Raw genomic sequence first — 24,609 nt, forward strand, 5'->3', positions numbered from 1 at the left:
CACTTATGATTAAATGAATCTGGATCTGGGTCGCTGCCAGATGTTTGTAAGTTTTTCCCCTGAATTTATCAAGCAGCAATGTCACAAGTCTGGTAAAGGCTTAAGTGGGTGGTTTGGGCGTCCTCCACAAGGAAATTTTGGCCAACAAACACTTATTTCCTCAATTCTGGTGATTTGTTAGTTTCTTTAAAACACTCAGACGCTCTCACCTAACAAATATGTATCAATCATAAATATATTGTGCGTGTTTTGAACATGATTTTAAATCATCCATCCATCCATTATCTATACATCGCTTAATCCTCACTAGGGTCATGGGGGGGGGCTGGAGTCTATCCCAGTTGACCGAGGGTGAAGGCAGGGGACACCCTGGACAGGTCACCAGTCTATCACAGGGCTACACTTAGAGACAGACAACCAAGCATACTCACATTCACACCTACGGACAATTTAGAATCATAAATTAACCTCAACATGTTTTTTGACTGTGGGAGAAAGCCGGAGAACCCGGAGGGAACCCACATTGCACAGGGAGAACATACAAACTCCATGCAGAAAGATCCCAGTGCCCCCACCAAGACTTGACCTTCTTGCTGCGAGGCAACAGTGCTACAAACTGCGCCACCTTGCAGCCCACCTTCTTACCAGAACCATAAAAATATGACAAAAATTAAAATAAAGGTCAATGTGTTTATTAAATTATCATTCATAGAACATCTTGGAATAGGTCTATAACATCATGTCATCATATCCTCCCCAAAGATTGGTTTAATAAGAAATGCAGAAATTAAAAAAGATTTAAAACAAGAATCTTTCTCACACACTTCCATATACATGTGGCCAATTACAGTAAAAACAGCTGGATACATGTGCAATTATTTAGAAGTACCCAACAACAAAAGGCACTTTTTTTACATGACTGGAAACAATCATCCAGTTTAGTGGCTTTAAAACACCAATGACTGGACTTTCTATGCTGTGAAGATGCTTCACTGTTGTAAGTTTTTCTCTGGTTTACCAAAATCAAAAGTTCATAGAAAAGTTCAATAAATATTCAGCGAATCATAAACAAAAACAAGAGATTGGATTTCTTTGCATAGTCTTTTCCCATATCAAATGTAGTTTATTCTAAAAATTTCTTATATCTTCTGGTAAATAAAACAGGTTATGCTGATGGTCAAAAGTCAACGGACTTCAGCTTCCTCTCCTCCTTCTCAGTTAGGGGCTGCTGGGAGAGGATTTTATCATGCAAGCGGTGGTGTTTGCCAATACCCAGCTTCGGCAGACCTCGGTTCAGCCCCTCCAGCAGCACACATGACTTGCACAGCGCCTGACTGGAGATGTAGCCACAGCGGCTGCAGGTTCCCTGGACGGGCATCTTCACCCCCTCTCGCACAGACAAGTTCTCTCCAGAGTGGATGATATCCATTATGGTACTGGGCCTTATGCTCTCTAGGTCCTTCAAAAAGGTTCTTGCGTAGCCACGATAAGCATTGGGAGAGTAGATACATTCAGTTGAGAAGTAGTCTAACTTCTTGAAGTAAGCATACAGAACAATCTCTTTTTCATAAGCATATTTGAGGGGCTTGCAGCGCGGCACGACCCCTTCGCCCTCACTGGATGTGGAGATCGCAGTACAGCGGCGCAGTCGAGCTATGTCCCCTCGCAGGACGTTCATCAGAACGGTTTCTGCCACATCGTCAGCATTATGACCTGGGAAAAAAAACACACATTCAGTTACTCTAACAAAACATTTAAACTAACACTGATAGCGTATATACACTTTTGCAATCTTACCGGTGCATATCTTGTCCACTTTCAGCATAACAGCTCCTCTGTCTAATGCCTGTCTTCTGAACACTCCACAGAAGGTGCAGTTGTTTTTCAGTCCCACCTGCTTCACTATAGCATCCATAGTCCAGCCATACAGCTCCTCATAGGACACAATCTTTAGTGGCAGCTCGTACTGTTGCTGATTCCTCTTCACGGTCTCCAAGGAGTCATCTCGGTAACCGGTGATTCCTTCATCCACTGAGATAAGCATAAGTTCCAGGCCATAGCTGTATCGCTCATTTAGGAGCTTCATTACATGTGCGAGCACAGTGGAGTCTTTTCCTCCTGAGGCAGCGATTCCTACTGTCTCCCCAGATTTGAACAGCTCTGCAGCCACGATGGTCTGATGCACTTCCTCTTCAAAGGCCCAGAAGAAGCACTCCTTACACAGTGAGTGGCCGGTTTTTGGACGCTTCAGCACAGCACGTTTCTCAGTGCAACTGCTACACTGGGCAGGCATCTTGACTGTTTGTAATAAAAAAAAAATAAATTTTTTAATTAAAATTAAAAAAACAAAACAAAACAAGATAAACCCCAATAGTGTTCAAAATGAGTTTAACAAATGTCCCTAGATAATTTCCCACCAAGGTCTCACAAATAAATGATCAAAAAGCTGCAATGGGTGAAGACGCTTCGGTACAGCTGACCTACAGTTTTTAATATCAGTGGCTTTTTCTCTTTCTTTATCTTTTGTGTCAGACGTTGTGTGTCTGTACTTAGAAACTGATCGTCAGGTGTGAACTAAAGTTGTAACGAATAACTGATAAGTTGTCGGATTTTATATTAATCAGCAACTGGTTTGATAAATGTTTTTTAAAAAAAAAAATCAGAATACTCTAATTTCAGTTTCTTACATGTGAACATTTTCTGATAACAGTAAACTCTAGGTTGGGGACAAAACAATACAGCTGCTATCTTAGGCTGTGGGAAACACTGATTAAAAAGCACATTAATCAACAATGAAAATAACCTTTAGCTGCTGCCATAATATGAACTGTGTACAACAACTCTACCTACAATTTCGGTGCAATCAAATACTTTGTTCATGCATTGCAAAAAAACCCCCCAAAAACTTATGTCTTACATTTTTCAAAAAAAATAAATAAAATAAAATAAACAAACGCGAAAAATCTGTCATGTTAACCATTTTATGATATCACGTTCTTGGCTAAAATCAATTATCCAAACACCCCATATGTTCATTCTAGCCAGATTTTGGAAAATGACAAACTTCATTACATTCATAGAGTTTCAATTACACCCTAAATAAATGTAATGTGATTGTATGTGAGACAATTATCCCAGGATGTACTGCATGACATAACTGATGAACTTCATACAACGTGACACTCCGACTAACACGTTAAAAACACACAACACTTGAGAAAGAGGCGAGTAACTTGTACATGTTTTTGTATTTTTTAAGCATTCTGAATTCAAGAGTTAAGCACCTTAACTTATGAAATCAGCAGAGAGGCAACATTTAACGAGTAAACAGGGCTAACGTTAGCTAGCAAGCTAAGCTAAGTAGTCGCATTTATAATAGGTAGCATTTTCATACCGAAGTCTTCGACGAACTGAGGCTTGAACCGAAGATGTCGGGATGAAGAACAACAGAAAAACACTTTTCAAATATGACTCTTTTTACTTAAATAACATAAGTATCACACAACATGGGGCAGCATGTTGTTTCATCATGTGTTAGCCGGAACACAAAGTGACTTCGACTGTGAGTTTCCTGCAGCGCAGCCTGGTGGTCGGAGGTGGCCTGTGCGCATGCGTCAACCTTATAACGCCTTTCACGGTGTTTTCATGTGGACTGAACATGATTCACTGCCTTTTACATTCATTCAAAGGTGGTGACTTTTAAAGTGTTGAAGTCTGAAGAACTTGTGTGGAGAGCAAAACAGAAGTAAATCACATGACCAAGTGAGGTGTAAGCAACGAGGATTTATTAGTTTGCTTCAAAGAACGTCACTACTGCAACAGCTGCAATAGATATCAAAATGCTGTATGGTGTAAATGAAGGACAAGGGGGGTGTTGCTGCTGGAGGGGAGCAAGATTGTCGAGGTCAGGATTCATGACAGGAAAGAGTCACAAGCTTAGTTGGTGGGGTGAAAAGCACCCCTCTGATGCCACTGCATGTCTCTGATGCGCCGAACCGACTGGATCTGAGGGAACTGGGCCCCGAACTCACTGTTGTCCTTATACTCTCCCTTTTCAAACAGGTACTGATAGCCTCTGTAGCCTGGATACTGATAGCCCACCCAACTGGTGCACCCGGAGCACAGAGAGGGAAAACAAATGTCAGCAAGTTAGAGGGCAAAGGATGCTTACAAGACACATGTAGGAGATTTTGTTATGATACAACATCTGCTGGGAGGATGGACTCACGTGCCACTCTGAACCCGAACAGAGGAGACCTTCTCCTGGTATCCATGTGCGTGAAAGCTGGGGACATCATCGTCTATGATTTCTATCTTCTTCCCTGCAAAGCCGGGGTTTTCGTAAAGGACAATCTTGTGCTCCTGGCTGTCCTAAGAAAGTAACAAAACAAACTGTTAAGCAGCTGGTGGGATGGGGCTGTGAATATGTATTCAAAAAGTGTGCATTCCTACCACTTTAATCGGGCGGAATGCAACAAGGGTGTCACTACGCCTGCTGTTGGTCCAGGAATCCCAGCGAGGATACTCCCCCTTCTCAAACACATACTGCTCCCCCTTACAGTTGGCCTGCTCATATCCCACCCATCTGAAACAGAGAGGGAGGCTTGTGGTTGCAACAGGTGCTGAACAGCAAAGAGAGCTAATATGTTTAGCACATATTAATCTGTTTTTCTGTCCGTTTTCTCCCCTATTCCTTCACTGAGCAACCCCCTCTTACTCTGCCTAAATCATTTTCTAGTTGTCTGACTGTCTCTGACCCACACTCACGGTCCACACAGCACCAGTATGGAGCCCACTTTCTCCACGCCTGCTTCCTGGAGGTTGTTACAGGGACCAGTCAGCTCGTGGCAGCGTCCCTGGAAGTTTTCCTGCTCATAGATAACCAGCTGTGGGAAAAAGAAGAAGAGAAACTGTGTTTCAAAAAAAGCTCTTTGAGTGCTGCTGAGCTGCTGGTCTCAATTTCAAGTGTGCCAATCTGATGTTTAAAAGATGAAATGTTGTAAACTGTGATTAAATTGGTCTCTGCTTGTCTATTGCTCTCACCTTAAATGCACTGGAGCCTGGCTGCTGCTGCTTGGATGCAGGGTTCTGGTGGTCTGTGGCCATAGCGAATGGATTGGCAAGGATGAAACTGAAAAGAAATACAGACAAAATTATAATTTTATTGTTTTAAATATTGATGGATGTCTATATGATGTACAAAAAAGTAAATGTTTGTAGAATATGAGCAGCTGTTAATTGCACTTTAATAGATTTTGTTATCTATTGTTTTCTCATACACATGCAAAATGTCTCTCCCTCCACAATAAGTTCACAGCCTTCTGATCAAAGAACTAAAAAAATGCAACATATGATGACATTTGTAGAGATTAAACCTAAAATATAGTGGCAAAAAGAGGAAGTTTAATGATTAAAAGAATAAACTTTATAAAATACAGCATGACGGACGTGAGCCCCTTACCAGTACCTGTCTGTGCCAGTGTGTTTGTGATGGCACGACGAGCTCAATATATACGGGACGCCCAGGGGTGGAAACTCTGCCAACAGTACCCACAGTGTCCAAGCCAGCCGGCAGATCGGCCTGCCATAGGCCCAGCAGACTGAAATGAGGGGTGACTGTGAAGCCTCCCCCCACCCCGGGGTGTCACACTCCCACAAAGTTATTTCATTAGTTGTCAGTTTTGTCCAGCCAGTCATTGTTTGATATTCACATGATTCAGCACAAACAGTGCCAAGAGTCACACACCTACAATGAGGGGGAGAGTGAGAGAGAGAAGGATTGTAAAAGATGGGTTTTACTGTGCAGGAGAGATTCGGACTGATATGAAAAACAGTGGAAATACTGCAGAATTTTTCCACAAGTGTAGCTTTATTTTATGTCTTTTCTACAGAACAGTGATATTGTTCAGTGTGGAACTCCATTGCCTCTGCTGCTGCTTGCAAAGTCAAAAAAGCACGGTTGGATGTGAACTTGTTGACCACACATGCCATCTTTTCCCTGCTGACAGTAATGAAATGGTGAGAACTTGAAGTTTATGTCCTGGGCTTAAGTATACTGTTGAGATACTTATACTTACATATTTACATTTTTTGCACCTTTGTGCTTAGCCTTCATAACAATTCAGAGAAAATCTGGTGTTTTCACCGTTCAACATTTATCTGGCAACCAGTTACTTTCTATAAATTTGATATAACGTTTATATTCCACTTAATACATTACATTGTTAGAGAATCAAACCAGCCTGTGAACGCATAAAATAAAATATTGTCTTGTTGAGACTCCTTGTTTCAGGTTTCTCAGATGTCCATGAGTTATTTGCAGTCTTGCTAAAGAGCCTAGTCCAGAATTTGTTGTTTTCATTTTTTTCTTTTTTACCACATTAATTAAATGTCATAGTGTATAAAATATATCAGTTACAGGACTCACTATTCTGAATAAAAATGATTTCAATTCTTTAGTTTGAGTATATTTTTGCCAAAAATACATCTGTGCTTTAACCAAGGATTGGGAATAAACACTTATAATAGAGTATTTTTATATCATTACGAGTTTTACTTAGCTACAGTAGCTGTATACTTATTCCAACACTGAAATGTTGTGTTTTATTCCTCTGACTAGTTTGAGTGACCTTGTGTGTGAATGTCCACAATCATTAAAATTGTTCAACAGCTATTTCATGACTGATGCAAATATATAGTGTGAACATGGACTTACATTTTTTTTTTTCAAGTGAAGTGCAAATTTAGGTATTTAAATAATATGTATAACTTAAACACAATGAGGTCAAAGTGAACGTGTGTCACTGCAGAAGACAACTCAGTTGTGTTTTTTAGAATTTGGACTGTGATGCAGCAGGGTTGTCTGTTTCAGTGGTGGGCAATTGCTTTTACTGACATACAGTTTTACCTATGTGCAATTTCATTGTGCCTTCATTTTATTTAGGTATTTAAATGTTGTGATGCTTTAAATGTTTATTTTGCAATCTCTATAGGGTTCTTAGTCCATTTGATTTACCTTAGAGTTTCAGATGTAAAAAAGGCTATCATAAACTATATAAACGGTGCGCATTATGAACATATTGTTAAAGTTACAGTACACAGAATCATAAGAAAGATCCTCACATGCAATGAGACAGTGTCTAAATGGTTCATGAGGGACAGTTCAGTGGGCATTAGCACTTATCTTATGTTGGTGTAGTGGTTGCTCTAAGAAAATTAAATAAAGGTAAAATATACATTTGTGAATTAATTTTGTGGTGAATATGACATGTATGAAGTTTGCAAAAGTATTATTATTATTATTATTATTATTATTATTATTATTATTATTATTATTATTATTTTAAAGCAGCTGTTAGGAGGATTCAGGCAGGGAACAACAGTTATTTGTTCTGACCACCATTAGGGTTGTACTGCACCCTGAAGCGAACAATTCAGCACCTGTTTATACTATAAATCTTGTTCTGAGTATCAATACTAATTTCACTTTATCAGTTTCATAGAATCTTAATTTCATAGTATCAATACTTCAGTTTTAAAAAAATTAAATATATATATACATATATATCATGCCCTGTGGTCACTTACTTGTTGTTGCACACATTCTTCTGTGCATGTGCATGCAGCAGTCACATCATTAATTCAGACATCTGCCTATAACGCACTGCTTATTGCCATCCCCTACATCATTATTCACTAACAGCTTGTAAAACTCAAAAGAATCAATTTTAAAACTGATGATTCTGCCCCCATCTGCAGTTTCTGTATTTATAGAAAAAATAAATCCCAGTTGTGCTTGTATTTTCAAAGCATGAAGATAACTGTCTGAGGAGTCACATTATGCAGCTGTATTTTATGAAGTCTTGCTGTTGGGTACAGAATAAATCCTGCAGTCGAACCCATTGAAGAATGGCCAGAAATATCTACTTTTACAAGCCAGATGGTTGATTATGGAAACAGTCGGGATTCTGTCAAATTCAGATTTATAAATATTTGTGATCAAAGGCATGTGCTGCTGATGACTGTTTTGTTGGGATTTTTTTATTTTTTATTTTTTAAAATGTCATTACACCTAATTTACACACAGATAAAGACTCTGCAATGGATCACGAGTTAATTATTTGGGATTAACTGGGATTACAGGAAGGATTTGTGATCAGTATCTGGCGACATTACAGTCCCCACTGCAGAGAAGTGAAGTAGTTGTGGGAAACTGAGTTGTTTATGACAAAGTCACCTGTCGGTTAAACATTCAAAACCCACCAATCTAGCGTTTATGAAGAACATGTAAGGCCGTGTTTGTACAAAGGTTCTGTCTAAGAATTTAGGGGTGCAAAAAGCAATTTGGCTCCATATTGTACTGCAGCCTTTTAGTGTATGTCTTAATTATAGATGTGGAGCTCACATCAAGAAGGCCTCTACAGTGAAAACCACAGATTTAAGTACAGGGAAGTGACCGACTGCCCAGAAATAGTCCAAAATACACACTGAGAATTATAACAATATAACAGAAATCCACAGGATCGGTGAACTGACTCAACCTCCTTGCTGAAAGCCTCTTGGAGAGCCACCTTGTCAGGATCCTGAATGATACAGATGTGAGGTAGTGAAGGATCACAGCTGGCCAACTGCATTTTTCTGCAATGATTCATTACTGATGTAGTTAAAATGTAGGTTTGTGACACTGCTCTCTGTGGTTAACTGATTAGGACTCTACACTATGGAGAAAATGCTCCTCTTAGTGATGTTATGAGGGGAGTTGTTTTTATTGTTGAGTATTACATCAACAGCTGCGAAATAACAGCCTGTCATCACAAAAAGAAATCATGCCTGCAGATGGAATCTATTTGGGTTGTGCAACATAGATCTTGACTCCGTGTTATGACAAAATTAATATTTAATTAATCAAAGCTGTCTAGTTTTAAAGATGCATTTTTACTGAGATGGATGTAGTTATTTAGTTCCTAATGCTTAGCTGGTGGTCATTCATGATGAGGATAATTAACCATCAGATGCACAATGATGACTATGGAAGGGAATGCAGTGCACTCTGTTTTAATAGCAAGCATACATACAGCATGACATCATTTCCATTGATGTTAAGCAGATGCGTATCCACATATTCACTGAATAAGTCATGCGCCCCTAAAGCTGGATGAGGTTTTGCGCTGTCTGTCTAAAATAGGAAATCACAAGCATTAAAAGTGGCACAAGTGACTTAAAAATAAGTTCAAAACACCTCTGCAGTTTGTCTTGAATAAAATTATCAGCCAAATGTAGGCGACATTTTCTCTTCTTAGATATCATTTTCACATCTCTGATAGCATTTTTTCCCTCCCAAATCTTTGGCATGCCAGTTAAAGCCATTTCCACCTCAACTTACAAGTATAACATCACCAACAAACTCCAGGTCAAACAACTTTTTATTCGCCACTGAAACATACATGGCACTCCTCACTGGGTACAAGCAGCGTTTGCCGTGGTTAGGTTAAGGCAGAGGGCAGGCACTGTTGGCAGCGTGCAGGAGGCTGTGGGAGGGGTTGGGAGGCAGGTGAAGACCCTGCTCAGCTGGATCCAGCTGCAGCGGGAGGGGCAGGAGGTGCTGGGGCAGGGTCGGGGTCTGGGCCGGGGCCGGGTCCGGGGCCGGGAGCTGGAGCTGGAGCTGGGTCAGGAACAGTGAAACAGCCCCTCTTGTGCCACTGCATGTCCCGCACACGTCGGACAGACTGGATCTGCGGCGCGGGGGCCTCCCAGTCATTCCAGTGCTTGAAATCTCCTCGCTCAAAGACAAACTGCCGACCTCTGTAGCCTGGGTACATGTAGCCAACCCATCTGGAAACAGAGAAAACCAACAAATTGGGCCATGTCATGGAAAAAATGGGAAAACGACCTAAAGTTTGGCGGGCTAAATAGAAAAAAAAATAAACAAAAGACACACCAGGCTGAAGGTGTGATATGGTTGAAACAGGCAGGGATCTTACGTTCCGTTAAGAGCCTTGACACTTGCTACACGATCTTGAAAGCCGTGGCCCCACAAACTGGGCACATCGTCATCGACTATCTCCATCTTTCTCCCAGTAAACCCAGGGTTCTCATACAGGTGGAGCTTGTGGTCAGCACTGTCCTATAGAGCAGAAACAGACACGTAACTGTTACTAAATCCCTCGTGTGTCTCCAGTAGATGCTGGCTAAGTATACCGATGATTTATGGTGTGTCCAGTGGTCCAAATACAATGGGCAAAAGTAATATGTGGGCTGCTCATGCACATTTTTTGTTTTAAATGTAATTCGTGGGAGGCTGCATTGTCTGCTTTGTATTATTCACCCACCACTTTGAGTGGCCTTAGAGAGAAGAGGGAGTAGCTGTTCTGACTGTTGGTCCAGGTGTCCCAGCGTGGATACTCGCCCTTTTCTAGAATAAACTGCTCCCCTGTGAACCCATGGCGATCATAACCCACCCAGCTGAGAGGGAAAGGGAGGAAAAGTTTCAGTTTAAGTAACTTATCTTGGAAACTATTTTCTTACTATGTTATATAAAGTACTTACGGTCCTGACTCAACAATCACAGAGCCAACCTTCTCCAGTCCCTTCTCTGTCACATCTTTACACTCTGCAGAGAACTCTGCCTTGCAGCCCTGGAAGTTTTCAAATTCAAATAGCACCACCTGGATCACAGAAAAAGAGAGAGATTGACCTTTAACTAGCCAGCATTGAACCAACACAGTTGGATTTCTTGCAGAACCCACTAGGAGAGTCTGAGATAAAGGCCTCCATTAGGTGGCATGCTGTGTACTGGCAACTAAGAGGGATGATACAGACACAGAAAAAGGGTCTGCAGAAAAAATAGTGGCATCACTTAGAAATAACTGTCTACCAGACGGCATAATAAACAGAATGTCAGAGTCTTGGTCAATAGCTGGACTCAACATGTGAATAAATGTGATTTTACTTCTCTGATCAAACCAAGTTTTCATCTCCAGACAAACAGTTGTTAAAGTACCTTATACGTGGCTCCAGCTCCACCCTGGCTCTTCCCAGCAGCCAGCTGCTCTGGGGCACTCTGCTGCTCCGACATCCTCCTGATCCACTGCTCCTCCACTTTTTTGGCAGCAGCACACACACAAACAGATCACCATCCATCATGCATGTACACACAGGCACAAATATGCCAACAGGAGGAATGCTCAATGTCACAGCTACAATTTATGTAACCTTAGACGGGAGGATTGTATTCAGTTTGATGTAAAGTAGGAATAACATGCCTGGCATCTTGTTAACATAGCAGCTTATTCTGTAAAGTATACACTCATTAGGTTAACTTTCAATCCATGACATCAAAATCCTCCAAACCTGGGTCCTCACTGATGCACCACCATCTAATTCCACTGCACAGGAATTAATACACCAGTGTTTTTGATCCCTATGTGTCCAGAATGAGGCTTTTACCTGCGTATGCCTGCTAGTAAGTGGTAGTGTCCCTCTTTTTCGTTGTCACTTGGTGTTTGGTGGGGTTGAGCCATTAGAGGGCAGGGACAGGGGGGGTATTTATGGTTTATTTCTGGCCACAACAGCAGAAAAGGGGGAGCTGTTGATACAGCAAGTCTGTCGCTCACATTGTGTCCGTAACGCTGCCTCTCAATAGGCAGCTGTGTTGGCACACGCTGCCCTGCCTGTCCGCCTGGCTGCCAGCGAGCACTGTGTGCGGGCACAGGGAGAGAGAGCCAAGAGGATTCAGCAAACAGCCCTGCTCAGCACAAACACACACAAACATACACACACTGACAGGCTACACCCAGTCCCAACCACACACAAAAGTTTCTCCCTCTCTCAAACTGGTTTAGTATTATAAGTAAAATCAAACACTTACATACGCAGATTTGACGAATAAACACGGAGAATCTTGTTAAATCCAATGCTGAGATTATTGTCAGACCATGCTATGCTAAATATGGCTTTCAAATGGTGATTTGATGTAAGAAACACAATGAAAAATGTTGCTTTTTGTCATGGTAAAGAAATCCCAGACGCTGTGGCTCAAGTCAAGTAAATTTTATTAAGAATTTATTCACTTTAGGACACTGGCCAGTACAACACAGTGCAATATACATCTTTACTTTCAAATAAAAAAAAAAAGGACAAAGTAGGACATAAAAAATAAACCCTCAATTTTATGACAAAGTAAAACGTCCATGTACACAGAAACCAGGGACAGTCACTCCGAAGCCTCGATTAACACATTCACTTGCATTGCATTAGCAGGCCGACGATACAGAAGACGACACATGGCCAACCAGAGGGGGCAGAGGTCAGTGCTGTAGTGCATCAAGTGACAAAGTGCTTTATAAAAGCGCAGAGTTAAGTGGGTGGATGGCAAACGTGAGGAGGAAGACTCAGTTGAGCTGTAGGCAAGGTGCAAATGTTCACATTTGTTTAGAATTAATTTGATGAAGAGTGTAGTGAATGAACCGTCCCTCCGCTGGAGTAGTGTGAGCCAACACCCCGCTGCGCTGAGCCCAACCGAGCCTGATGTGACAGCGAAGATTGTGCATGCATGTATAATGGGGACAAAATAGAGAGAAAATTGCACATTCATTGGAAAAACATTGTCAAAACATGATTGAGGAGTGTGTGAGGGCTGCAAGGTGAAAGTATGGCTTATATTGGATACTACAATTACTTAATCTATTCAAAGGAGGAAAGACAGTCGGGGTAGTGTTTTCATACAAGATTGAGGAGCGTTTTTGTGCTGATTAGGAGTGTGCATGATTGACAGGATGCAGTGTCCAAAAAGTTCCCCTCTTCCACAAAGACAAACAGATAATCAGACAAAAAGATATACAGTATGCAGCAACTGTTAGGTTGAGGAGTGTATCAAAGTAAAAGGCTGTGGAGCCTCTATTGTAGTGCTGTATCTGAATGTTTTTCTTTCAAAACTAGCTCTCTGTCTTTGTTAAATCAATGATAATACAAATATAACATCTCCTGATTACAGTTACTAACATGATACACGCTGCCACTGACAATCAAGTCAGTGGTAATTTGTTCTCTATATTCAAAAAATCATTAGTGTCTGAAATGTTATCCTATGGCAATGCTTGTGTGACTTCTTACAACAACCTCCACAGATAACACAAATACAGTCGATGCAAACGCAGCCAGCTTCTACATATTAGAAACTACATCTCGTAAAGGATTGACTGGATTGTCCTCCAGTATGCGATGAAGCACGTCCAGGATAAAGAGGTGTCGTCGTGGTCCCACAAGTTAAACCATTTCCTGAAATGCAGCCTGGCAGGAAATAATTGCCGATCATTGCCTTTTTCTCCATTTCCCCCACTTTCTCCTGGTCCCTAATAAAGTGTTTGATATGAAGTCCCTTCTGCTGCAGAAGAGCTTCCATAAGTTCAAGCATGAAATGGATGAAGCAGAGCAGCCTGATGTTTTTCTTCTTAGCTTGTTTTTCTTTTTCCACAAGATAGAGACTCTCCATTAAAAAAAAGGCACCATGCACATTTATCGACCCAGATGGGAAGAGAACAAAAAAAAGAAAATAACAAATGGAAAAAAAAAATAAAAAAATACATCAGCAGCTGTTCACCCCCTCCTACTCTCTGGGTCAAACATTAAGGCTTCTGTTTCATCTGTTAAGGCAACCTTCAGGGGAGGAAAGAGATGCAAAATAATGATGAGTTTTTCGTTGTTGATTGGTTGCTTATTTCTTAAACCAGAAATGTGGAGTATACTCAAAAACTGTCTTACCTCATTGTTTACTTAGCTCTCATTTTCATATTGACTCAAGCGCTTCTTGGACTTCAGCTCTTTCAGCCACTGTGGTGAGTCCTCCTCACTGCAAAGATAAGAGCAGAGTGAACAGTTGTAGAGCTAAACAATATGTCGACCAATATTGTGAAGATTTCATATCTAATAGGTGTTGCTTACCCATTTTCTTTTCCGCCAGGTGGGGGCAGCACCCGCGCCGCCCGAGGGAGGAAGGGGGACTTGGGAGAGCGAGACGGCTGGGAAGGAGAGGGGGCAAGTCCATCACTCTGATTGTCAGAATCCCCCCTCTTTTTCAGCTGAGCCTGACAACAGACACAACATATTTAGTAAAGGTCATTCCAAGTGGGTTTAAAATACAACAGCAAGGGAAGACATGCCTGATGCAAAGCCTGTCTGGTGCTCTGCATTAGCCACTGCATCAGGGCTGGTTAACAAACATGATACGTGCTGGATGCACAGTTGCTGGCTCACCTTTAAAGCTGAAGGGTCCACACCAGGGAACAGGGCGATCCTCTGTGGCTGCGAGGCAACAGCAGGGCTAGCATCAGCTCCTCTGGGCTGCTCCTCAGAGTCTGACTCATCGTCTTTACTTGCAGCCTTTGGCTCTGTTGTTCAGAGAATATAAATTAACAAGTGCTTTTTCACCCAAAGGTTCAGTAATTTCTTAGAAGTGACGCCCAGGAACTTTCCCAGCAAAAGGGGCTCCTTTACTGCATTGTGTTTTGCATGTGCAAGGCAGGACCAAGGCACCAGGAAGATTAGGCAAATCAGCCCAGTGACGTAATAAAAGTGCAGAGGTGTCAGATTCCCTCTGAATGTCACTCACTCAAATGTGAATGAAAATCCTGGATTTAGTCGTCTCAGATTCTGTTTAAATGTCATTCTTTGCGGAAAAAAAAATTGTAACAAACCCTAGCAGTCAGGCCACTGGCTATAAAATCTCTTCTCATCCTGATTATAGTGGACACAAACTACAAGCAAACCAGTGTGTTTGTAGGGGCCGATTTTTTAAAATGGCAGATGTATAATAATGGTAGCGTAACTGACGAATAAAGTAAACCCAAAGTACAAACCCAAGAGCTGTGACTTAAATAAGATTAAAACTATGAAACTTAATTTACACTCTGGTTACTACTGCTTAAGTGCAGATAGGAGAATATCAAAAGGTTCCTATTCTTAAGGGAAAGTTTCTGCGAATGCAAAAGTATTAAATGGTTCCAGTAGAAGTCGATTTTTTATTTGGTGGGCCTTGAAAAAAAAGGGGGGGGGCAAAATCTTAAAGTAAGGGTGGCATTTGGGGCCCAAGAATTTTCCTGCGAATGCAGTTTTTGGTCAACATTTCACCAACTTTTTAGGCCTCTAATATTAGTTAAATTTAATGTGTGGTCAGCATAGCAAGACGATGTTTCATGCTTTTGTGACGTGCCAAAATAGGATGTGGACTCATGCGTGGGACCACAAAAACCGGTGTGTCAAGGAGTGTTTGTATCATTCAGCCAATATTTTACAGAACATAGTTTTGGGTCACAAATAAAAAAGAACTAAACTCAATAAAATCTGGAATACTGCATCAATTGATTTCCTGATTTCTGTCGGATGTGTTTACTGAAAACCGAAGAAGCTCATCTATTAGTTAGAACCTTATTAACAATTCAGCTGGCCTGTTGATAAACATCAGAAACATTTTATCTGTTTAGTATTAACATTAAAACAAAAGCAGGTTTGAATGTATAGGAACAGTATTAACCTGTAGAGTCTCGATAAAGCCAGTCCTCTGCGGCTCCTGTCTCTGCCAGTGCAGCAGTCTGACGGGCCGCCCTGGTCGGTCGTGTCCGCGGGGCTCGCTTCTTCCCAAGCTGGGCTCTGGAGCGGAGAGCACTGGTGTCTAATAGAGCGGTTGGAGCCTGGATATCGAGGCACGAGAAACATATCAGATAACATGTAAACACTGTGCGTAATTAGGAACACAAGTTATAATGCAGTCACAACACACACCAGATATTACAGAGCAGCATGTGGTGATACTGGCCATCAAGAGACCTGAGCTGTGGTTAACACTTACATCAGGGAAAGGGAGCGACTGGTTTTCAGATGAGGATGAGGGAGGGAGGCCATCCAGAGCGTCACCTTCAAGCGCTGAGGCATGATCACCTGGCGTGTGGGGTGGAGTGGGCTTCCTCGGTGAAGGACTGAGAGTGCCGTCTGAACTGGGTGTGGCAGGTGTCAGGCTGCCATAGATGGAAAGAAAAAGAAGTTTGGAAATCCTTCTAAAAAAATCAGCTGTGTGGTTGAAGTGACCACAGTTACAATCAAACATAATCTGAGTCATAACTTCTCTTTTGTTCCTTTAATTCCTGTAAAGACTGTGGAAAGCTATGGGATGACGCATCGACAAGAAGACTGCAGGCCTCCCTTGTCACCATGACAAGGGATAAACAATAGCAATGTGTATAAAATAGATTGAGATTTTCACTTAAAAAAAATAAAAAAATTAAAAATCTGAATTGAATTGCTATCCATTCTAATCAGTGTTGGCTAATGTTGTGATATTATGTTCCGACCACAGGAGGTCAGTAATAGATTGCAGCTTAATGCAGTGTTACTACTGACACACAGGAACTATCTGTCTGTATCACTGGGAAGTGTTAAAGTTATTGCAGCATTTTAGCTTTCTGTCCTTTTTTTGGCCATTTTGCCTTTTTTTGTATAGGACAGAGAGAGACAGGAAATTGGGGGAGAAGAATGGGGGAAGGACTTGCAGCAAAGGGCCATGAGCGGGATTCAAACCCATGGCCACTGCGTCGGGGACTGTAGCCCCTGTACATGGGTCGCCAGCTCAACCAGTAACTTAGGATTTATTCATGTTTGGATTTAGTTTTTATGCTTTCAAAACACCATGTAACATTAGTGTTATCGTTTATCATTTAAACAATTCTTATGTACACAGTTATTGATTAGAGCATCTGGTCTAAGAGGATTTGCTTAGAATCTAAAATCTGATCACTGATGACTTTCAATCCTCTAAAATGTACTTTTATTCAAAGTGATTTCATTCATAAAATAGCTACACACTGGTCTTCTGGTTTTCTTCAAACGTATATATCACACCTAAACATTACAGCAATAAGAACTCAGTAATATTGTCATCAAACTAAAATTAACACTGACAGACAAATGACGCTTCTTAACCTAGAAGTTTATAGTTTTGTTTGAAAATGTTGCATAATAATAAATGTTGCATGTAAGTGAAAACTGTTATCTTATTTTGCTAAGTGGATGTGCACATATTCAAAGCACTGGTTTTTATGTCTGTGGTAACAAAAGTATGTGCGGTAATCAGCAATTGGTAAAAATTTGTTGAAAAGTATAGGCATATCTGCAAAAATCCAATATCATGCATCCCTACACCGCATTCCATACAGAGCTTCTGCACAATTCAGCATAAAAAAATGTTAAATTAAAAAAACATTTAATATTAATTAGGATAAATGCAATGCTTTCTATTCTGCAAATGTGAAAAAACAAAACAAAAACAAACTTGGAACAGTCAATAAACCACTTGCACAAACTGGCCTTAAATGATTTGAGGCAAAACAACATTTAATCAATATTACATACAAGACCCTAATATTAAGGTTGTTGCTACTGGCATTAAAAATTGAACATTTTATTGATTTCTCCATTTATTTAAATCTCAGGGAAATTCTAAGGCTGGCTGCCTACAGCTAGTGGATGTAGAATTGAATCTGTACTGTGCAGGTAGCAATCATTTTCGTAGTTCCATGGTGCCATGCTGTTTTATATTCCAGCCTTACAGCCAAGACCTGACCCAATTTAGTCAATTTTAATCCAGTTAATAGAAAAATATTTATTTGGAAGCAAAACTGACATTACTACCTGAATCACATGTTGTTACCACACATGACATTGTATTGATACTATTGTTTTCAACATTAAGTTAGAGAGGTTACTGTACTTGTGTTTGCATATATTTTCAAATGCAAAGAACAGTTACAACAGTTGGGGAAATCTGGCTTGTGATTTTGGCACATGAACACAAACAAAAAGACATCACATCTTGTCTGCATGTTTACCTGTCATCAGTGCGCAGCCCTGTCTCCCAGGTGCCATACTGACTGTCAGTCTCACGAACTGGTGTTTCTGACTCTTTTCCCTCCTCTTCACCACTGACACTTTGCTTCTGCTGCACCTGGAGGCAAGAGGGAGAGAGAGGGGAATAATAATTAATGACTGACCAGGAATCGAATTGGATCTGAGTTAAAGCACTAGACGAGCTCAAGCATAGCTCAGACTCTGTAGGTGACGGCAAAACAATCTGACCCCTGGTTAAGCTCAGTGAATATCTTTATTGGTAAACCAAGCTCAAAATTATGTTCCCCAACATATTATAATGAATAATAAAGTGCGGTAGCTGCTTGATTAATGTCACCACTGCTTCTAAAGGGCCAGCAGTATTACTGATAGAGCTGCAGGCTGTCTTGCTTGAGCAGCAAGCAGTGGTGAGATAGATACTGAAAGGTGAAGGGATGAGTTAATGGAGACAGGACCAGAGTGGGGACAAAGACGGAGATGAGAGGGTGGGTGATTATGTGTATGTGTGTGTGCGTGTATGTGTGTGTGTGTGTGTGTGTTTGCTGTCTACTGAACCGTGCCTCTTTTAATGAGGCTGGTACAGAGGACATACTGTCTCAAAACCACACAGAGCTCTCAGAGGCACGCCTGCACATGAACTGATAACCCTGGCCTATATAGGAAAAAACAATAGAAAATCCTTCTGTCCGCAGATGTTGCCTGAGGGGTGGACAGAGAAATGTGATACACCTGGCCCTGTAATTGCCCAGGTTCTCCGACTATGAGACCGATTCACTAGCAGTGTTTATATGAGCACTGACTGTAGATCAGAGCGCTCGGTCTTAGAGCGTCATGAATGCTTTCCCTGTTTTCTTTGTGTATGTGAGAGGAGAGACACAGGGGTGCTGCAAAACAAGCACAAGAGAAACAATGAAATAGGAAGAATATGTGAGGTAGAGTGTGACTGTGGGAAATTTGATTGTGGAAGCATAAAATAGCTGATATATAGTGAGGAGGAAAAAATGAACAGCGCTGCAGGATGTCATTTATCAGCGAAGCCTTTCCTGACAGGAAGAAAGAAAACCGAGGACAGTGAGAATGGCATTCAACAATGCTCTCTGCTTCTGAGAAAGTGTTTCCGCTCATCCTCTTCTCAAGGATTTACAGCACTCACACTTTTCAAGTTGGCATCACAGGGTTACACCACTTAGCCTTAAATACACAACATACATACACCCTGAGTGATACATTCACTACAGTATCAACAAAAGCATAAATCAGTACCACTCGTGGAATATGGAGGTTCTGTCACTTTATGTGAGTACAACAGGGTAAACAAGTTCAGTTCCAGCTGTTATGTCATCCGCCCCTCTTTCACATGTTGCTGTACACTGCTATCACCTTTGGCAAAACTTTGAAGTTGGTCTTGTAAAATTCTGGTGATAAAAATTCCAATGTTATGTGTATATGTGTGTTACTCAACCTAAGCACGCCCAGAACACACCCTCACCTGATCACCATAGTGGAGGCACACTGCCTTTGCCGGAACATGTTGGAGAGAGGCGCCATTATACAGCAGCTGGAGATACGTCTAGCAGTCTGCTCGAAGCAAAGGTTGTAAAGCCTTTTAAGAGCTCATTCATAATCTCATACCGTTTATTAGTCAGTAAAATAGGAGCTTTTACCAGCCTTGGTGCTCTACTTCAATCAGTCTTTCTACTTTCTTTGTGTCAGTCTGCATTAATCAACAGTCAATGTCAACTTAGATGCATTGCTCAAACAACAAAAACAAAAAAAAACTTCCAAGCACCGTGACTGCTCAGGTGCTGTGCTGAATGGACACTCACAGGTGCAGCCTTTACAATCGACCACAATGATGGAAAATATGGTTAGTGAAGGATGCCTACTGAACCAACAGGTCCAGTCGCAGTAATTTATAATTGTCAGAAGGAAGGCTTTTCCTTAATAACATTAGCAATAGCAAACTTCCTCTAGACAGGAAGGGCGTGTCAAGGGAAACAACATAACAAAGAGCGGATGAATGGAAGGATGAAGGAGAGAAAGGGTTGATCACTAAAGAGGTCTGACTGACGAGCTGTGGAGGAAGGGGCTGGAGCGAGGCCTTGGAAACTTCTACTTAATAAAGCACTGATTGCTGATTGTCGCACAGTGACATCAGGCAAGGGCTCGGCTCTGTTCAACCTAAATGGAAAGTGAGTAAATACATTGGTGTTCCTTGAAAGGGCTCTGCTGTAACACACCTAATAGAGGGTCTTACATCAGAGCAGAGAACAGAGTGAGAAGTCACTGTCGCTATAATAAGCATGTTTACATGAACACAACACCTAAGACACAAGCTCATAGGCCAGTTTGATGGTGTCGAGGAACGTATGTGCATCTCACGATCACTATGTTCAGAATTGATAGCAGTGTTATTTAAGAGTGTGATCCTAAGTTGTAAACCATTAAAATCTCTGTTAAGGTGTTTATATGCTTCAATATTACAGCTAACATTGCTATGAAAGTCAGGTAGCTCAAACATGAGCCTGTCTAGGTTACAGTAAAGTGGATCTGATGTGACCATCTAATATACTGTAGGTCTATTAACAGCCATGAAAACACATTCAATCACAACATTGCACTGGCAGTACGTCACCACTCCATTCTCTACTCATCTGCTCTTATCAGTCAGGCCAGGGTGGAGTGGGAAAATATGCTCTGCGTGCACTCGTGTACACCGCAGTAATCAATATCAATATCCTACAGATATTCAAAACAACTGCTCCCACGAGCACCAATCTCATGTCAACAAATGGGCATTCTTGCTGCATGTCAGGGGGGCTTATATTAAGACGAACTCCGCAAGGCAAACTGAACAGTGCCGTGCTATTCTTTCTCATTACATAAATGGTGCATACAGACAAGGGCTCAGTGCTGTACAAAGCGTCCAGTAAGAACAGAGAGCAAGAATGTAAAAACCTGACTTGGCTTAAGATATTTTAGCTCAGAGTGCACTGAACCTGACTTAAAGGATTACTTTCAGCCTGGGGTTTGTTTTCCTGTTTTTTGCCAATATGGTGATTGTTTGGCATCAAATGTTTGTCACAACAGTACACATGTATGTCCAGTTTGGTGGGAGAGCCACTGCCAGCAGCTGATCCTATAGATCATATGACAATACAAAGCAGAAGTTCACTGCAGCTCCATAGATAAATGTAGCTATAATACCAGCTGTAACAACACTGTAATATTCATGTATTTGATAAATCTTTACTGTTGCTCACATCACATACTTCTAAAAGACAGTTTTGTCCATTAATGGTTCTGATGGGTTTACCTTGTCAATAGTCACTGAACAACTAAATTAAAATAGTTTGTATCCATTATCTTAAAATCCAGTAATAATAACTACTTGTCTTTATGTGTGTGTCTTTTTATGTGGTGTCATTTTTGCCCATCAGCAGATTTACTTCCCCTGGTGGGACAATTAACTTTTCCGTCACTTGCTTTTTCCATTTCACAAGGGTTTTTCCTGCATAGGGGAACTTTTTGGAACACCACAAACAATTTTATCACACAGCAAAGACGAGCATAAAAGTGATAACAATTGACAACTAATAAATAAATAAATAAAATAACTCGTTTTTGTTAATTGGGGTTAATTTACTCAAGCGTAATAAACATTTCTGTGTATCAAATGGTCTGAGATAACAAGCAAATGCTTCGGTTTCTGTCAAATAAGGTAACAGAACCTCCTTGTTCGTACTGTATACAGACCAATCGCCCTTACTGTAATGCTTAGTCATCCCCCAAAGACCCATCCGATCCAGGAAAAACCCTGCGATGACATATTAAATTATGATTTTAATACCTGCTAGATTACTTGAACTGGTGGTTGCCACGTGTACAGCACTTGTATTGACATGCATCCGCAGCTCATGACAGCACGTGGGCGATTTCAGAACCTGGTTGACATGAGCGGTTGGCAGTTTACACTATATTTGCACAACATCTGATATGACACAGATTGTATGTCAGAGTGGTTAAATCGTCTAGAGATTTGAAAACCCGTCATCTTGCGAAGTCATTTGAGATTACGAGTGACTGTTAGCTATCAGATGCCAAAATCCATCTTTATATACTACTTTAATTATACTGGAATATTGGAAAGAATGGAGCACAACTATTTATAGTGAGATCTGCTAAGAGAACACATAAAGAGAGAGTCGCTGCCAAAAGTAGAGATTAAAAGCCTATATTAAATTATATTAAAAACTGCACATTCATCTCTGGTTAACTGGATGCTGACTTTTAGCGTTACAAGTATATTTGGCTGAATTTCTGGCTTTGCTGTGCGTTGTCTCGCACAAAGAAAAAATGGACTCACAACAACTACTCCCTTTCAAAGGATATAACTCAAGATTTCATTATCTGCTATAATGACAGCCAAAGCTATTCAAAGCAGACCAATGCCAAACACATGGCTGAAGCGACAAACAGGAGACAAAACTAATCCAGCAGGTTTAAGTGTGGCAGGAGTGATGCCTTATTTGCTAGTATTTAGTGTCTTAAAACATAAACATACACATCGTAGCTCAGACTCCAGAAGCAGCTTCTGCATTTTCTAGGCTCAGAAAAAAAATAAGTTGTCGATGTGATTTTATTTAATTTAGTTATATGACTCTACTATGATCGCATGCTACGGAGCACACATCCTCTGCCTCCTCCCACCCATTTACTTGCTTCCTGGCCGCCGTCTATCACATGCAGCCATTACTGACCTCTTACTGTCATCCATCCACTTACTGGTGGGGAGGCACGCTGCTTTCAGAGACCACAATAAAAGTTGCTGATGTCTAAAACTAGCTAAGACAAGGCAACACAACTGACTGATGTCATGAAAACACCTCTTATCTTTAGGAGCTGTGACTCAGGAGCTGTTGCACTCACGGTTGGGCAAACAGGCGTTAACTTAAAAACAAGAACAATGTCTCTGCAAGGTGCCCGTGTCCCACATGGACCTCTAAATCTGTCCATCACACAGACCAGGTTAGAGGTTGGGGGCCACCAGTAAGAAGCAGAAGCAGACTTTTTGTGTTTTTATGAGCTTGGTATTATAAACAGTATGATAATGAGCCCTCTGTTGTTTCTGTTGTGAGTCTTTGTGCCTAATAATATTACTAAAACCCAATAATAGACAAGAGAATAACTTGAACAACTGGTAGAACAACAGCTTTGCTCAACAAACAGCGACAAGGATAAGGATAATGTAAGATGGCGATATGATGAAAGAAAGAAATAGATGAGAAGCAGCAGGGCTGAGCAGAACACAGCAGATGGACAAGTTCTTGACATGTTTGGCTGCAGACCAACTAGTTGATGAAAGAGCAGCTGTTAACACAGTGACATGGACATTGCTGCAAAATGACTCGAATTCCACTTGAGCTTAATTTAACTCCAGCAGATGTAAATTTAATACTAGTGAGTGCATAATTATCGTAAAATACCATGAATCACATTGGTGTCTGGCCAGCTCGTGTACCATTTTAGCGGTTGTAATGGGCGTCTGCAAGGGAAGTCAGCACCAGCGCGTCCCTGCTGTGTGTGTTTGCACTTGAAATGTGTGTGTTGTCTTACAGCGGTGGGGGTGTTGGGTGCCGTGCGTCTGCGTAAGGACAGACGTTGCTGGCTGCGCAGCGAGAACCTGCGGATGGACTCTCTGCTGCGTGAGGCCAGGGAGCGCAGGGAGTTGGTTCTCTTGAAGTCCCCGGTCCCGTCCTCTCCCCTGCCTCCCCTCTCTACCGAGCTGGACAGAAAGCTGAGCGCCCCGTGAAGGGAGCGACGGACGTTTCCCACCCATCCTGACATCTGAGAGTGAGCCACTGACAGCTTGTCCCCGAGATACTCCATCACAAGCCACTCGTAGCAGGACCTGCTGTGTCTGAATAGAGTCTGTGAAGTGAGCTGTGACTCACTGGGAATCACTAGTTATGCTGTAGAGATGGTAGTCCGGGGATGGTGTCCTAGGTGCTCACTGACGTACGTTGCAGGGTCAGTACTGCAGCAGTGAGGAAGGTGACAGAGAGAACAACAACAGAGCTCAGCCAGTTTGATGTGGTGATATTGGTGGCGTCTGCTGCTCACGGCACTGCAGCACGAGTAACACCAGTATGTCTCTGACTTGTGCAGGAAGGAGACTCTCCCCAGTTTCACTTCTAAATGGCCTTTCTGCAGTGCAGTCCCACTGGAGCCGTGAGGACTCTTGTTTCAACTCATCACTGTCAAGGCTCCAGGCTGTCGGCTGTAAGAGAACTGTGAAGATTTCTTATGTCTATTTCAATACTCACTGGGTATGCTTGCTGTGATATGCCTGGCACAGCCCCCCCAATGGCCATGTAAAGGTAATGTAAGGGCAGCACTCACGATTAGTTATGCAGGGCACTACTCTATGAGACAGCCTGAAAAACCGCTGCACTGTCTTCCAACAGGTTACATGGTTTCAAGTACACAAAGTACTACTTAAACTACACAAGTACAGAAGTGACAAGCAATAATGATCATATTCTCAACATACTATCTTTTTGGCAAAACATTCACTTATCTATTTCCATCATGTCGGTTGTTTCTTTTAAAACTCTGCCCCGTAACACCTCTGCCAATCCACCAGGTGTGAGCTTCTCTGTTCTAATCCGAGCCCTAAATTACAGTCGACCCGACGCCTCTCCCAGAGCTGGCGCT

General features: G+C 41.6%; 4 protein-coding genes across 4 annotated transcripts in view; all 4 read right to left on the reverse strand.

Annotated features, from left to right (window-relative positions):
- Nucleotides 1-672: 672 nt before the first annotated feature.
- Nucleotides 673-3,532, reverse strand: ctu1 (cytosolic thiouridylase subunit 1 homolog (S. pombe)). The gene is made up of 3 exons (XM_008297878.1): nucleotides 3,395-3,532; nucleotides 1,798-2,298; nucleotides 673-1,713 (listed from the first exon to the last, which is right to left on the reverse strand). Exons 2-3 carry the CDS (start codon nucleotides 2,291-2,293, stop codon nucleotides 1,178-1,180), a joined length of 1,032 nt encoding a protein of 343 aa, XP_008296100.1. The 5' UTR covers nucleotides 2,294-2,298; nucleotides 3,395-3,532; the 3' UTR covers nucleotides 673-1,177.
- Nucleotides 3,533-3,768: 236 nt separating this feature from the next.
- On the reverse strand, nucleotides 3,769-5,106 carry crybb2 (crystallin, beta B2). Its single transcript, XM_008297879.1, has 5 exons — nucleotides 5,044-5,106; nucleotides 4,768-4,886; nucleotides 4,453-4,585; nucleotides 4,229-4,371; nucleotides 3,769-4,105 (listed from the first exon to the last, which is right to left on the reverse strand). Exons 1-5 carry the CDS (start codon nucleotides 5,104-5,106, stop codon nucleotides 3,937-3,939), a joined length of 627 nt encoding a protein of 208 aa, XP_008296101.1. The 3' UTR covers nucleotides 3,769-3,936.
- Nucleotides 5,107-9,404: 4,298 nt separating this feature from the next.
- LOC103369219 (beta-crystallin B3) lies at nucleotides 9,405-11,074 on the reverse strand. Its single transcript, XM_008297880.1, has 5 exons — nucleotides 11,000-11,074; nucleotides 10,546-10,664; nucleotides 10,329-10,461; nucleotides 9,981-10,123; nucleotides 9,405-9,831 (listed from the first exon to the last, which is right to left on the reverse strand). Exons 1-5 carry the CDS (start codon nucleotides 11,072-11,074, stop codon nucleotides 9,564-9,566), a joined length of 738 nt encoding a protein of 245 aa, XP_008296102.1. The 3' UTR covers nucleotides 9,405-9,563.
- A 959-nt stretch (nucleotides 11,075-12,033) lies between these two features.
- The window catches only part of si:ch73-138n13.1 (centrosome-associated protein CEP250), a 28,499-nt gene continuing 15,923 nt past the window's right edge, over nucleotides 12,034-24,609 (reverse strand). The window contains exons 7-13 of the mRNA XM_008297881.1: nucleotides 17,874-17,989; nucleotides 15,842-16,007; nucleotides 15,527-15,683; nucleotides 14,251-14,384; nucleotides 13,939-14,081; nucleotides 13,759-13,846; nucleotides 12,034-13,653 (exon numbers count right to left, since the gene is read on the reverse strand). Of these exons, the coding sequence (XP_008296103.1) occupies nucleotides 13,771-13,846; nucleotides 13,939-14,081; nucleotides 14,251-14,384; nucleotides 15,527-15,683; nucleotides 15,842-16,007; nucleotides 17,874-17,989 (792 nt within the window). The 3' untranslated portion in view covers nucleotides 12,034-13,653; nucleotides 13,759-13,770. The remainder of the gene's footprint in view (nucleotides 13,654-13,758; nucleotides 13,847-13,938; nucleotides 14,082-14,250; nucleotides 14,385-15,526; nucleotides 15,684-15,841; nucleotides 16,008-17,873; nucleotides 17,990-24,609) is intronic.

Source organism: Stegastes partitus, unplaced genomic scaffold, assembly GCF_000690725.1.
Source record: "Stegastes partitus isolate 25-593 unplaced genomic scaffold, Stegastes_partitus-1.0.2 Scaffold1256, whole genome shotgun sequence".
Classification (NCBI taxonomy): Eukaryota; Metazoa; Chordata; class Actinopteri; family Pomacentridae; genus Stegastes; species Stegastes partitus.